Source organism: Sarcophilus harrisii, chromosome 6 (assembly GCF_902635505.1).
Source record: "Sarcophilus harrisii chromosome 6, mSarHar1.11, whole genome shotgun sequence".
Lineage (NCBI taxonomy): Eukaryota > Metazoa > Chordata > Mammalia > Dasyuromorphia > Dasyuridae > Sarcophilus > Sarcophilus harrisii.
Genome location: NC_045431.1, coordinates 199,628,007 through 199,643,290, shown reverse-complemented (window position 1 = coordinate 199,643,290; position 15,284 = coordinate 199,628,007). Strand labels below are relative to the sequence as shown.

Below are 15,284 nucleotides of genomic sequence, written 5' to 3'. Positions count from 1 at the left end.
AAAGTAATTTTCTTCAAGTGCAAATCTACTTCTTTAATTCTAGTGGTTTTTTATTCACTCTAATATTAAAAACCAACCCAAGCAAAAGAAACTCTGCTTAATGTTTGAAGCCCTTCACAACCTGGCCCACATGTATGCTTTTAGTTTCAATGGATAATAGGGATACCTCTCTCACGCATGGCAATCTAAACAAACTGACCTCTCTGTTCACACAATGATCCACCTCCATACTTTTGAATGCTCTTCCTTCTTACCTCTATACTTTCTGGAGTCCCTCTCTTCCTTTAAGATGACATTTAACCACCATCTTCTGCATGAAGACTTCCTTGATTCTCCCACTATTGTCCTATTTACAGATAAGGAAACAGAGGCAAACATGGTTAAATGACCTTCTCAGAGTCACACAGCTAGGCCAGATTTAAACTCACTAAGAGGAGTTTTCCTGAATTCCAAGCCCAAAACTCCACCCACTGATTGATGTAGCTACCCACACTTTTCTATTGTCCTCTCTTCTAAACTTGCCTAATATCTAATTTATATTTATATATATATATGTATTTATTAATTTTATATTTATGTTGTATATATTTATATATGTACATATTGTATCTCATATTAGAATCTAAATATCTTGTGAATAGGGATTGTTTTGTTTTTTTAAACTTTTATCCTCAGCACCTACCATGATATCTAGCATTCAGTAGGTATTTAATAAAGGCTTATTGAGCTATTGATTGATATCTACAGAACTTTGAAAGAGCTATACAATTCCCTTAAGTTACAGTGGGGATATTTTGAGGTCCAGAGAGATCAAATGGCTTTCCTAAGCTCCTCAGATTAAAATTCACTATTTTTCCCATTACATCATAACTAGTCCTTCTTTCCTTTTATAAAATTGAATCATTTTATGATTTAATTAATATTTTGGGCTTCATAGACTTTGATTCCAATAATCTGCAGGGAGATTTTCTCTTGCTTAGGTCAGAGAGTGACTGGTGGGACCTTGTGCCAATTAGGGACCATTTCTGTCCTAAGTAATTTGATTTCCCCTCTGTTTTGGCTGCTCTCATTCTTTCCACCTCCTCCTACCACCTTGCTGGTCATTCCCTTCTTTTCCTGATCTCTGGAAAATAGAACAGCCCTATTATCTGTTTCCCCTGCCCTCCTCTCTCTCTGTTTTCTAATTGATCCAATTGCTTAACTAACTAACCTAGGTGGGTGACACTAATTGCCCTCTTTTTGAGCCTTCCTGACATCCCAGCAGCACTGGGCTTTGAGAGAGGGTGTTCCAGTTGTCTGCCTCCTTACAATTATCCCAATCACATGCCACTGGCCCAAGAAGTCTTCCCTCCAGGGATGCAATAGCATCAGAGTTAAGAGCTGTGTTAATGATCAGAAGGGTGGTTAGCTGAGCCCTTCTCCTCCCAGAGAAAGTGTTGTGGTATTTGGGCCAAAGTAGAGGAAAGTAACATCATTCATATTCTAGGAGAAATAATGTTGGAAGGGAAGATGGGAGAGAAAGCTGTCAGGGAAGGGAGGGGGAGCAGCAAGAGCATTTTCCAGTCGGTTGGGCAAGGTAACATCTAGAAACAGAAGAAATCTCCTTTAGAATGTCTGCAGCTCAGGAATAGACCTGGCACTGCAGTGTTGAGAAAAGTGTGGGTAGCTACATCAATCAGTGGGTGGAGTTTTGGGCTTGGAATTCAAGAAAACTCCTCTTAGTGAGTTTAAATCTGGCCTAGCTGTGTGACTCTGAGAAGGTCATTTAACCATGTTTGCCTCTGTTTCCTTATCTGTAAAATGATGTGGAGAAGAAATGGCAGATCACTCCAGTATCTCTGCCAAGGAAGTCCCAAATGGTTTTGAGAAGTCCCCCAAACCCAACCCTCCTTCCACTGTGCCACTGAGTACCTAAAAAGAACAGATTTTCTTTGGATCCTATCGTGTTACTATCTTTACCCCAAGACATTTTTCCTTTGTCATAGTTGTAAAGCTTATGGCATAAAAGTAAAAATTAGGTTATTTTACTCTAAGGGCATCATTTGGTGGCTCTTTACACTGAAGCTAATCTTCTCTTTTATAACATATTTACATGATTTTCCCTGTGCTTTTTCTCCATGAGTTCACTATTTCACTCTCTGGAATGGTGTCACAGTAAACATCAAACTTGCCTTCTTAGGGCTCTGACTCTTACAGATCCCTTTGAAAAAATGGTGCATAAGATTGGTAACAATTGCTTGGTAACTTATTGGACCTTCATCCAGAACTTTACCTTAAGTTCCCCTATTTTAAGCAGATTTCTACCAAAAATGAAACTATTTATTTGAAATTCAGCTCCTGGAGAATATTGCTATGTGAAAATAAAACCTGTTTGCTGGTTTCCCCTTATCCTCAGGGTCATTTATCTCCTTAAAGAGCTAAGATTTGGTTTCCCCTTTCTAGAAGCCATCATACCTTTTTCATAACAGACTATTTAAATGCTTAATGAGTTTATATTTTTGGACCCCATGTTTAGAGAAGAGAGAAAGAAGGGAACAAGCATTTATTAAGTGCCTACTATATGCCAGGGATTGCACAAAAATGTTTTACAACAACCATGAGTGGAAGATGCTATTATTATCCCCGGGAAATTGGGGATAAGTGAAATTAAGTGAATTCCCTAGGATCATACAATTAGTAATTATCTGAGACTGGAATTGAAGTTAGGTTTTCCTGAGATTCCCAGACTAGCACTCATTCCATTTTTCAGCTAGTTGCTTATTAGTCATCGTCCTTATTCGAGATGAAGCTTGACAAGAGGTTCATATTTTTTATATTACATACAGTTATTTTACTTTTAAAAAAATTAATTAACACCTTTTAATTTTCAGAATACCTGCAAAAGTAATTTTCAACTGTCTTGTAAAACCTTGTGTTCCAAATTTTTTTCCTTCCCTTTCCCCCCATCTCTCCCCTAGACAGCAAGCAATTAAATAGAGGTTAAACATGTGCAATTCTTCTAGACATATTTCCACAATTATCTTGCTGCATAAAAAAAATCAGATCAAAAAAGGAAAAAACTGATAAAGAAAAAACAACCAACCACAAAAAGGTGAAATTACTATGTTGTGATCATTCACATTCAGTCCCCATACTTCTTTTTCTGGATGCAGATGACTTTCTCCATCACAAGTTTATTGGACCTGGCTTGAATCACCAAAGAGGTTCATTATTTAAGTTTTCTTGGAATACCCACACATTGACCTTCCTGGTCTGGATCAGGTAGATGGACTGGTAAAAGCTTTTTAGAAGATATTTGTAATCCTCTTCTGACACGGAAAGAGTACATTATACAATTGTGCCTTTGGACAATGGAAATATGGTGTGACGGAAAGGAATGAAAGTCAGGAGATCCCCTTGGATTCCCATTGCAAGGAACAAGGATGGAATATGTGAGGTGATGAGAGATTGGATGGCCTCATGTAGGAAACTGACATAGATCTGATGGTCTTCTCTGATGATCTTCTCTGAAGCCCAGCCTAAGTCCACTCAAGGAGACCACATGCCACCAAGGAACCTTCAAGCTAATGGTGTAAAAAGATTTGGAAGGATATCAAGTTGAGGGTTATAACATCATTGATACAGCATAAAAAGGACTGGAATTCTGGAGACATGAATTCAAATCATTGATTGAGTAAATACTTTGCCCCATCTAAGCCTTTTTTCTCTTCTTCTGTGAAATAAGGTTAATAATACTTACACTCCCTCCCTTGTAGAATTGTTTTGTGAACCTTATAGACATGTAAGTTGTAATAATTATTAGACTCAGAGAATCAAAAAGAGCTGGTTTGGAGTCAAGCAGATTAAAATTCTAGCTCTCCTAGCTACTCATGATGTGACCTAGGGTCTCTTTAGGCTCCAGCTTCTCCTCTGAAAAAATATGGAGAGACTGGATGAGGTGATCTATAAGGCTTGTTGCACCTCTAAATCTGAAGTCCTTTAAAAAGCCCCCTTATCTTGCAGAGGACTCCAAAGAGAGGAAAGAACTTGATTGATTCCACAGGCATGATTAGTTTCAAAATAAAACACATTTCCACTTCAAGACCATTTCTGCTACATCATGGTGCCTCCTTGACTTTGCTTGGATGCTTGAGAATTGATCAGAGTCACTCTTTTTGAAGTCCAGGTGGATTGAGTCAGATTGAGCTGGGCTAGGGTGGAGATACAGATTTCTGTATCCTTCCTACCTCCATCCTTTTTCTTGAACTCAGGCAGAAACAGGGAGAGGTAGACAAAGAGTTACAGTGATTTATAATCCTGACTCCCTGAACTACACTTAGGTTTGGCAGCTGTAAGAAATGGAGGAGTTGCTGTTAATTGCTATGCCTATAAAGCAGTGTGTTTTATATGGGTGTATGATTGTGGATCAGAGTCCCTTGGTGGCAAGAATTTTAGAACTGGGCAAAGTTGGTTTCAAGAATGGGAGGACAAAATGATAATGCCTTCCTTGACTTTTGCTGCTCCTTTGAAGTCTGTATTTCATCATAGAGCTGGATGAATTCTTGGAGTCCTTCTCATCCAACCCTCAATTTTTACCTCAGAGCCAACTGAAATCTAGAGGTCACACAGTAGCAGAGCCAAGATTTGTCACCTCAGGTTCAACTAAATCACAGTCTAGGGCTCTGCAACTCTGCTTTTCTGACTTATTGGATGTTGTAATTGGTTTGAACCATGGGTTTTGTTTACTCCTGGGAAATATTGCTGTATATGACCCAAGTCTATTAAGATTTTAATTGTAGTGTATTTCTTTGTGACAAGAAGAGAGAAGGAAAGAAACAAGCATTTAAGTGCTTACAATGTTTATGAATATTGTGTCTTTTGATCAATTATAACTGGGAGGCTGCCATTATGTCTAACATATCGACAATGATATGTCTCTTTTTCTTCCACCAACTTTTTAATGGCTTCCCTCAGTGCCATAACCAAGGTTGGATCATAGGAACTTTGCCTTGAGGTGCTAATATTTAAAAGATACTGACAGAACTGGAGGTTCCTTTAGTAGAATCAATAAAAACTGAACTTAGTTCCTAGTTAGTAAGCATAATTAGTTAAAATAGAAAACTAGTAGATGATGACTTGCTTTGTCTGTGATATCCCATATGATCTCCCTTTCTCATCAACAGAATGATATTATCCATCTTCCTGTCTCTACCTTCACATATCAATATTTGTCTGAAAAATATTGATTTAAGTACATATTCCTTGTTGTTTATCTCCATTGTGTTTTGTGAAGGTTACCTGGCTTCTATCTTTCACTTTTCTGTCCCTTCTGAAGGATGAAATAGTATGGGAGAAAAAGAACTGGGGTTGAAATTAGAGGATCTGACCCTGCTACTTATTCTGGGTGTCCTTGATCAGTTACGTTCTTTCTCAGAAGATTTATAGCTAGAGATGTTCTAGAGACTGAGTGTAGACTGCTAGGGTATGTGTGTGTGTGTGTGTGTGTGTGTGTGAACCATGAACCTAATCTCCCCTCGGGATAACTGGTCTCCCATTTTTCTATCTCTTTACAGGAAGGGGGAGTTGTGGCCCTCTTTAAGATCTGCCGGCAAGACTGTTTCCGATGCCTGTATCCCCAGACATTACGTACTCTTGCTTCCATTTGCTGTGTGGAGGAAGGCATTCACCAACTGGAGAAGGTACTTCCCTCTGAGCTCTGCTGGACAAAAATAGATGTTTAAGAGAAAAGTGGGGGGTTGGAACAGGCCCCTCTACTGTTTGTCTAAATGCAAAGCTACAATCTGTAGCTTTTTTGACATGTGTCTGGTTTGAGTACTTATTTTATTTCCTGACTTCACTAGAGTGTTATTTTTTTTTTCATGGGCTAGGCAAAATTAATTATTTAATTTTATTAAATATTAATTATTTCTTCCAACATCCTCATGGACAAGATAGGGGGATGTGGACTAGATTATAATGTCTTTAGGTGCATTTAGGATTAAGAGAACAATCAGATTCAAAGTATGATAAATACTACATGGATATAATCTAAGTGGAGATCTCTGGTGGGTCACAGGACTATGTCTTTACAAGTGTGCAAATATAACAATGTGTTTATTAATGCATCAGATAAAGGCAGAGATGGCCCACTTATCTAATTTGCGGATGTCACAAAGCTGGAAGGGATTATTAGTTGGGATTCAGAGAAGATCTGGCACCAAAGGCTGATTCTAATAAAAAAAAATCTAATAAGGATAAGACAAATGTAAAGTCCTACCTTTGGGTTATGAAATAAATAGTATAATCATGGTTAGTAAGGAGACTTAGTAAACTTCAAGTTTTATAGGAATCAAGAGCATGCTATTATTATAGTCTCTAAATCTAAAAGGAAATTAAATGCATTAAGTGTGACAGTCTTGCTTTCTGGTTAGACTATAGCGTATGGAGGCTATGTTTCAGGCAGGACACTGACATCCAAAGCTGGACCCTAGAGGTGTGGGGATTAAGATGGTCACAGCATTATAGATTTAGAGCTAAAAGGAACTACCTTAGTGCCCATCCAATCTGAGCCCCTCATTTTCCAAATGAGGAAACTGAGGCACAAAGAAATTGTATAACTCAGCCAAAAGTAAGTTGCCAAAAATAGGGTTTGAATCCAGATCTTTTGTGCTTTTGTCACTGGACCATGCTGCTTCCTCCATGAATTTATAATCTAAAATGGATTTAGAGTGACGTGACTCAATCTCTAGATTTCTGTAGATGTTTTCAAACTATTCTGCCTTCCCACCATCCCTGTCATTAGGACAGCTCAGAGTTTCCTGCTTTTGGGTGGAGGGAAGAGAAGGGCATGAGGCACAGTGTGTGGTATGGTCACCTATCTCAATGCCATCTGAAAGGCACTTGTCAGGGCTACTTTATGTAATGCTCTTACCCAACTCCCATCAGAAATGTAGGGCATCAAATCTTAATCTTAGATTAGAGATAAGGAAATGTGCATCTTCCTTTTTTCAAGAGGTAGGGGAGTATGGATGCATGATATTGCCTATAATGTCAGATCACTGTGTCAGTTGCTTGTGCTTAATTGTTTTTCTTTGTCACAAGAGAAAGGAAGGCAGTCCTTCTTCAATAATATAGTTCTGTAATTTTTCTGTAGATTTTCAGTAAAAATGTTTAGTAAATTTTTTGACTCTTTGTGACTTCATTTGACATTTTCTGGGCAGAGATACTGGAGTAAAGGAAATGGTTGGCCATTTCCTTCTCCAGTTTATTTTAAAGATGGGGAAACTGAGGGCAAGAGAGTTAAATGACTTGCCCAGAGTCACTTGGCTAGTAACTGTCTGAAATCAACTTTGAACTCCTGAGAATGAATCTTCCCGATTCCAGGCCTGGCCTTCTATCCTTAGTACCACCTAGATTCTTCCTCCTTCCCCTTTCCATTCTCATATCATACATTAAAACATGGGATCCTTTTGTTCTCGCCTCACATATTTTTAGTTCCATCTCTTTCTACCTCCTTCCCTTTTTCCTTCAGTCTCTAATACAGAAATGCAGGAGACAAATTGGATGCAGAGTCAGACCTGAGCCCATCAAAACAGGAGAACTCTGTGTCATCAACATTATTCCTTCTAGTGTCTGAAAAGTGAGTGGATAGGCCCTCTATCTGCGGTGGCCAGAGATCACTCAGTGTTGGAATCCAATAAAATTGAATTAATCTGATGCATATTAATGCAATGCCCAAGTTATTGTGCATGCGGCAATTAGCCCTAAATGCTGAGCAGTCCTCATAAATAATTAGAATTAGCTTTAGAGCAGCCAAGCCAAGTTTGAATTTTTTTCTTCCTTCTGTTCATATGCTGGTACCTCTAAATAGGATTTAGGGGACTAGTTTTCCCTGATCCCTTGTTCAGTTTAATTCTTACCATACATGATGGCCCACACTCATTAAAAGGTGGAGTTCACAACAGCTGGGGATCACTGGACCCCTGAGTGCTTATCACCCAAATGGAAGGCTTACAATACAATACTCCCTCTCCCTTCCTTCATCCTCTAACAGTTAAGTCTCCTTGAGCTCCCAGCCTCACCCTAATATCTCCCTTTCTCTCTCGTGGTATTGAGGAGTAGGGCTCTCCTCTTATTCCTCCTTGTCATATCCCTTCCTCTTCGGACCATTGAAGAAGTCTTCCTACAGATGTTCACTTGCTCCCTGATGTTCTGAGAGGTCGGGAAAGATGAGGTTAGAGACAGTGGTAACATTGGGGCAGTCCAATAGATTATCATTTCAGGCTGAACCATGGTCCTTGTCTCATGACAGGGAAAAGACCCATCATGCTAAGGCATAAAGTGAGTAACTCTCGAAGCAAAATTGATTCATTAGAAAAGAACACTAGATCTGGGACAGAAGACCTGATTTCAAGATCTGGGTCTGCCATTTTGACTCCCTGTGTGATCTTGGGTACTCCTTGGGTCCCAGGTTCTCCCTCTGTGGAATGAAGGAGTTGGATTAATTTCTGGTTCTGTTTCTAATCTTAATTTCAATCTTGGAACCCTGTAAAATAAGTATGTCAAGGTCCCTTCTATTTCTGACATTCTGTGATATCATGATCTCATCCTGGAGGTTCCTGTCAGCTTAGACTTTAGCAACTTCTCCTCTCCTTTTCTTTCTTGACTTTGTGCCTCCATCTCTACCTTTTAATTCTACAATCCAACAAACATTTATTAAGTATCTACTGTATGCCAGGTTCTGCCAGACTCTGCTGCCTCCAGCCCAATGTATTCACTACATTCTACCCAAAGTGATATCTTTACAATTCCCACTTGTTGCTTTTCTTTCTACCTGGGAGGTCGAGCAGAACAAAGGTAACCCCTCTTCTACTTGGTCACTCTTCAAATATTGGAAAGCATGGTCTTTGGAGGAGAAAGTTAAGAGGCTTTGGTGGTGGCAGGGAAGGCTAGGGAGCATTCTCTATAGGTGTTTCCTGAAGTCTGTTTGACTCTGGGGAGAAAGAGGAAGATCAAAGACAAAGATCCAGAGATATGGACCCCTTCATCTTCATGGAGTTCATATTTGAGCTGGGGAAACAGGACATCCATGTATATGAAACAAATGGAAAATAATACTAAGGCAACAGAGGTCTCCAAACATGTGATGGTATGGTCCGGATATATCTAGAAAAGCAGAGGGAATTTTCCCTGAATGGCCTGAGAAGGGGAGTGATGAATTATAGAGGGCTAAAATATATCAATGAAATATTTATAAAACCTTGAGTTCAAATCTTACCGTAGCCTAATGGCTGTGTGATCTTCTAGCAAATTACTTAATCTCTGTCTGCCTCAGTTTCCTCATCGGTAAAATGGGGATAATTAATAGTACCTACTTCATGGAATTTTTGTGAAGATCAAATGAGACAGCACAGATCAAGCACTTTATAAACCTTAAAATACTATGCAAGTGCTATTAATATTATTATTTATTTATTATTTTATTGTAGTTATTAAAATTCTGAGAATAGGTCATAAAGAAGAAATCATGGACTGGCAGAAAAGATGGGGAAGATGAATGGTTGAAGTGAAGGTGAAAACAGAACTTTAATAAGACATTGAAAATAATTTCACGTATTGTTTCGAATGGGCCACAGACAGAGAAGAAAGAAATCTATCACAACGTATCTCTAGAGTTAGAAGGGATTTTAGAAGTCAATGGGCAATCCTCTGTTTGGACAGATGAGGAAACTGAGGCTTGTAGATATTAAGTAACTTGCCATCAAATGTCTGTGGTATCTGAAATCCAAGTCTGACATCTTAGTCACTATGCCACTGTGCCTCTGAGGTCTGAGTCTTAGAAGATGCCCATGGGTATGGAAGGAAGGAGATGAGCCACTGTTTTCGTAGTTCAGTTATTTCATTCATATCTGAATCCTTGTGATCCCATTTGGGGTTTTCTTGGCAAAGATACTGGAGGAGTTTGCCAGTTTCCTTCTCCAGCTCATTTTACAGATGGGAAAACTGAGGCAAACAGGATGAAGTGACTTGCCCAGGGTCTCACAGCTAGTAAGTGTCTGAAGCTGAAGTTGAACTTAAATTGTGGAACCAGTCTACTATGGTGCCTTTTAGCTGCCCCACGGGAGCCAGGGGAGTGCTAACAAAGGCAGAAAGCAAGATCAATATCTTCAAAGTCCCAACTTTTCTTTCTTTACCTTGGACTTTGATTCAAGGCATTCCTTCTGGGAAATTCTCTGGGAGTGTTCAGTGGCCGTGTCCAGATACTCGCTGTGTGCCAGAGACAGAGCACTTCCCCAACCTCCACTTCTCACTAATTGGACCCTTTGAGTCTTTAATAGGCAATGAAATTAATATTTAAAGTATTGTTTCCCTCTCACTCATGCTCATTACCTCCCGACACTGTTTCTCTGGCTAATTAGAAGGAGCCTGTTCTTGGCTCTGGAAGCTGGGAGCATCCTCTCCCTCTACTTGTGATGTCTATCAAGGCAGGACAGGGCTGAGAATGCAGTTGACTTCCCTTGCCTTGTGCACATTAAGTCAAATTTTGTGTCCGGGGGTTCTAGCTTCAGAGAATCTGCATTGGAAGATGGAGTCATCAGACTGCATGTGACTGATCAGGTCCTTCACCTCAACTGGTCTCAGCTTCTTCATCTGTAAAATAGTGTTTGGCCCATATGTCATATAAGGTCCCTTCTATCTCTAATCCTCCAGTTTCTAAAATGAAGAGAATTGGGCAAGATCATCGACTCCTAGAACTGAGAAGTTGGAAGGGATCTTGGCCACCATTTTATCTCACTGATATCCTGAAGAATCCCTGTTCCATCCTGCTCAATAGCTTGGCGATAACTAAGTATGTCACTCCTTGAGGAGATCAATTCCTCTTAAGGAAGGTTCTAATTATTAGAAAGGTTTTGCTTCTCTGGACCCTAAATCTGCCACTTCATGAAGCTCTGTGTCTGGGGCCAAAAAATCAAACCTAATTTTTCTTCTCCATAAAGGTCTTAAAGACCCTTAGAACATCCTGCCTTGAAGCTTCTGTTTTCTGGGCTAAACATCCTTCATTTCTGGGCTAATCAAGTTACTTCTAAGTCATGGACTTGAGGCCTTTGATCATTAATGTGATCATTAACTGCTCTAAATCCTAGATCCATTAAACAAGATTGTACCATCTCTGTTGCTCAAATGATCTGAAATCTTGGGGAAATAAGTCAATTGGTTAACCAGTATTTATTAAGTGTTTACTCTTCCCCTGTAATGATAAAAGCAATAGCCAACAATTATATAGCCCTTAATATGTGTCAGGCACTGTACTGAGCACTTTGCAATTGTTACTTATTGATCCTTACAATAAGCCTAGGAGGCAAGTGTTACTATTATCTTCATTTTGCTCTCATTTTTAAAGTTAAATTAAGATTAAGTGACTTACCTAGGATCCACAAATAGGAAGTATCTGAGGTTGAATTCAAATGTAGTTTCTGTTCTTTTCCATTTCTATCTCAGCACTCTTATCATCTACACTACACATATTAATTGCTATATAACTAGTAAACCAGCTCTGTCTGGGCATTTTCCTTCACGAAAAAAGTGGGCTGGGTTAGAACTTCGTATTAGATCACTTTCTCTTCCTCCCTCCCATTCATATATTCTCATTCTCTCTCTCCCTCCCTCCCTCCCGTCTGTGTGTGTGTGCCTGTCTGTCTCTGTCTCTCTCTCTCTCTCTCTCTCTCTCCCCCTCTCCCTCCCTCCTTCTCCCTCTCCCTCCCTCCCTCCCTCCCTCCTTCTCTCCCTTTCTCCCTCTCTCCCTCTCTCCCTCCGTTCCTTCCTCCCTCTCTCAGTGTGTGTGATAGACCTATTGGCAATCTGGCAAACCTTATGGATAACTTCTCTGAAGGATGTTTAATGCATAAAATAAAACAGATTTACAAAGGAATTCAGTTATGACAAAAAAAAGCTGTAATTTTTGTTTAATTCTTTGAAATTTGTCTATGGAGGTTAAGGATCCCTAGAAAAGATGATTTTCAAAGATGATTCCAGGTTTGTGCTCTATGGTTCTGTGAACAATCCCATCTTACTCTGAGACATCATTTCTCCCTCATCCTCCAGGAAGCCTATTTGCCCAGATTGTTGACAGAAACAGTGTGGGGAGTTGGGGATTGGATTTCTTGATTGATGTGCTCTAGATAGCCTTCACCAGGTGAGGAAGAGGCCAGAGGTGGAGGAAGATGGATAGACGAGCTCTGGAACCTAAGGAGGGGGAGGCGTGTTCTGTAGAATCATTTCCTTCATTATTGATTGGACTTGCTTCATTTGGCCCCAGAAGGTAGAACTAGGGGACAAACAGTAAGTGGCAGTTGCCAACATGTCAATTGATGCTCCATGTCAGGAAGAATTTCCTTCCCAGTGAAGCTCTCCCCAAAGTCGTCCCTGCCTCTGGAGGGAGTGGGCTCTCAGCCCTGGAGATCTTCTGACAGATACTGGATGGCCCCTTTCGATGGATTTTGTGGATGGGCCTCCCACTTAGTTATAGGTTGGATTAGATGGTCTCCTCAAAACTAAGGTCCTCTGACTCTCTATGACCCCTTTAAGGAACTGATTGCCTTTGGAGAATTTAGAGGGTTCCAGGGGCTGTTTTTGTTAGGAAAAAAGGAGAAAAACAAAACTAAAAATCCGTGCTGTTGCTGAGGGGAGGGGGCTGTTTCTCCACCGACCTCCCGGATGGTATCCAAGAGCTGGAACACATTAGTGAAGCTTCCTCCTGCCAGATGTTCTGCCCAGCTACTAAAATTGCACCCTACCAGGCAGAAGGAGGGCTAATGAATGCACACAGCACTTGGGGTGCTGCTGAGGAAATCACAAGATAATAGACTTGACATCCAGGACCCAAAGGATCCTCTTAAGTCGGCTCCACCAGCCCCTCACTTTACAAACTGGGAAATATCCCTGGAGAGAAGAGTGGGATTTAGAGGGGCTGTTTTTAATCTTCTTGGCCCAAAGGAAGCAAATCATCTCTCCATCCTGTGCTTTCATATCGCACCCCTTCATGCCATACACTCAAAACACTACCTATGCCTGATAGCCCCTGTGCGTTGATCCTCAGCAATGGCAAGGCAACCTTGGCCTGATTCCCATCTGGAGCCTGCTGGACCTGCAGAGCTTTCAATGTGTGTTCAGAGGGTCACAGAGTTAGTGCTGGAAGGGACCTCAGAAATCACTTCATCCACTCTGTTCCCCAACATTTTCCTTCTTTCAAATCACTATATAAATACCAATGCCAATAATAATAATAATCTTTAGGATGTACATAGCACTTTAATAATGATAATCATCATTTCCCATTCTAGAGGACATTTGTTGGAAGGCAGTCATCTGCCACTCATGGCCCAGTCTTTCTCCCTCTACTTTAACTTCATTGTTTCTTCATTTTCTCAAGTTTCCCATTTTGGAGAGAGTTGGATCATCCCCTCATCTTGACCCTACTATGTCTCTTCCTTCCAGATTTCATTTTGAGGAGCATGGCAATGACAAATGCATTGAGACCTATCAAAAAAGCTCTCCTCATGGGCTTCTACCCTTGATTTCCTCCTTTTTAATCACCTTTCCCAGAGTGATTTGGAGATAGTAAGGGGGAAGATTTCCTTCTATCGCTTGGGATGGAACCTGGCCATACTGTTATGCATCATGCCCATCAGTGGCTGGGAAATAGAGCGTCCAATTGCCAGTGTTTCATAGAGTGGGTTGAGGAGTCAAGTGACTAGATAGATTATGGAAACCACAAAATGAGAGACAAGAATGAAGGATGAAGAGGAAAGTGATTTCCCAAAGGTGCCTTTGCAGCTGTGCTTACTGTTGCCAGTCAGGCAAACCTATTTTGAGATCTGGAGATCATGGAACTATTAGATAACGGGAAATCTCAGACTGCCCAGGCTGATTTATTGGCCTGGGATCCTCAGTAAGGATCTCTTAATTAATTGGTAGTGAAAAATGCGCTGGATTTGGCAAATGACATCTTTGTTGTCACATCCATCCCCTAAAAGGTTCATCTCTCCATCACTAGGGGTCAACAAAGGAGAGATCCAAGTTGTCAGACTCATCATTCTATATTCCTAGTAGCTCCAGAGGGCCATGTCACCTCCCACACACCCTTTCACTCCTTCCCCATATTTTCAAGAGTGACTCTGGTCTGAGTAGGTCCAAAGAGAACTGAGCTGTTGGGAAGAGTAGGACCACAGGCTGTATGTCCATACTATATATGGATGCCTCGAGTCTTAAATCTTGAAACACCAAATCTTTGTGTGAGCACAGGAAGGGAATCCCCTTGGTTGGGGGAAAAAAACTATCCAGTCCCCAAAAAACTTACTGGTTGGAAAAATCTCTCCTCATGTATCCCAGCAATCAAAAGTTCTTTCTGGTTAATGAGCTTCTCTTTAGTGAAAACAAAGACCCCACTTTGTGGAGTGGGAGGGCTGAGCCCAGCTGGTATTCACACGATACTATCCATAGCTTTAATACCCACTGAGGATCTTGAAGTTTTGAGGCAGAGAAGGAAGGGATAAAAAGAGTTTTATAGAGAGGAAACAAAGAGAAAGTTGAGGAAATGAGAAGAGGGCTGTAAAGGAAGGAGTCCTGGATTAGACACTAATTTTATGTTTGATCTTTAGGCAAGTTGACACATAAAATGGGTGTCAAACATGTGACTTATAAGTTGTCTACAGCCCACCATACTCCCAAGTGAACTAGAAGCTGATGAAAATGTAGTTGAAAAATGTTTAACAATATAAATAACAACATAAATAAACAATATAAATTAAAACACACTAAATTGTATTTAGTATATCTATTTAATGTATATATTGGAATATAATAATATCAATATGAATAAAATACAACATAACATAGACAATGTTATTTGGTGGTTTTCTAAGTTAATATGTGGCCAACTGAGATTCCTGTGGAAGGTTTTGTGGTACTGGCTTCTATCTGAATTTGACATCATTGGAGATGACCTAAATTCTTTCCAGATCTGATATTCTATAAATTTATAGTTTATGAACCAATGAATAAATGGAAAGGCAGTTATTAAACTCTTCCTATGTGCTCAGCACTGTCCTAAGTACTGGTGGTACAAATAGGAAAAAAACCAAGACAGTTTCTACTCTTAAGGATCTCATATTTTAATGGGAGAAGACAGGACAGATCTTCCTGCTAGCACAGGCAAAGCTTTTCCTCTTTGTGACAATAATAACTGACATTTGTCTAGGCTTTAGGGTTTATAACCCTGTATTATTACCTTTGATGATTCTCTGGTA

At 40.1% G+C, this 15,284-nt stretch overlaps 1 protein-coding gene across 2 annotated transcripts in view; it reads left to right on the top strand.

Moving 5' to 3' along the window:
- The window catches only part of INSC (INSC spindle orientation adaptor protein), a 157,577-nt gene that overhangs the window by 99,439 nt on the left and 42,854 nt on the right, over window positions 1-15,284 (top strand). For both annotated transcript variants that reach the window (XM_031942023.1, XM_031942024.1), the window contains exon 7: window positions 5,553-5,678. In XM_031942023.1, coding sequence (XP_031797883.1) covers window positions 5,553-5,678 — 126 coding nt within the window. The remainder of the gene's footprint in view (window positions 1-5,552; window positions 5,679-15,284) is intronic.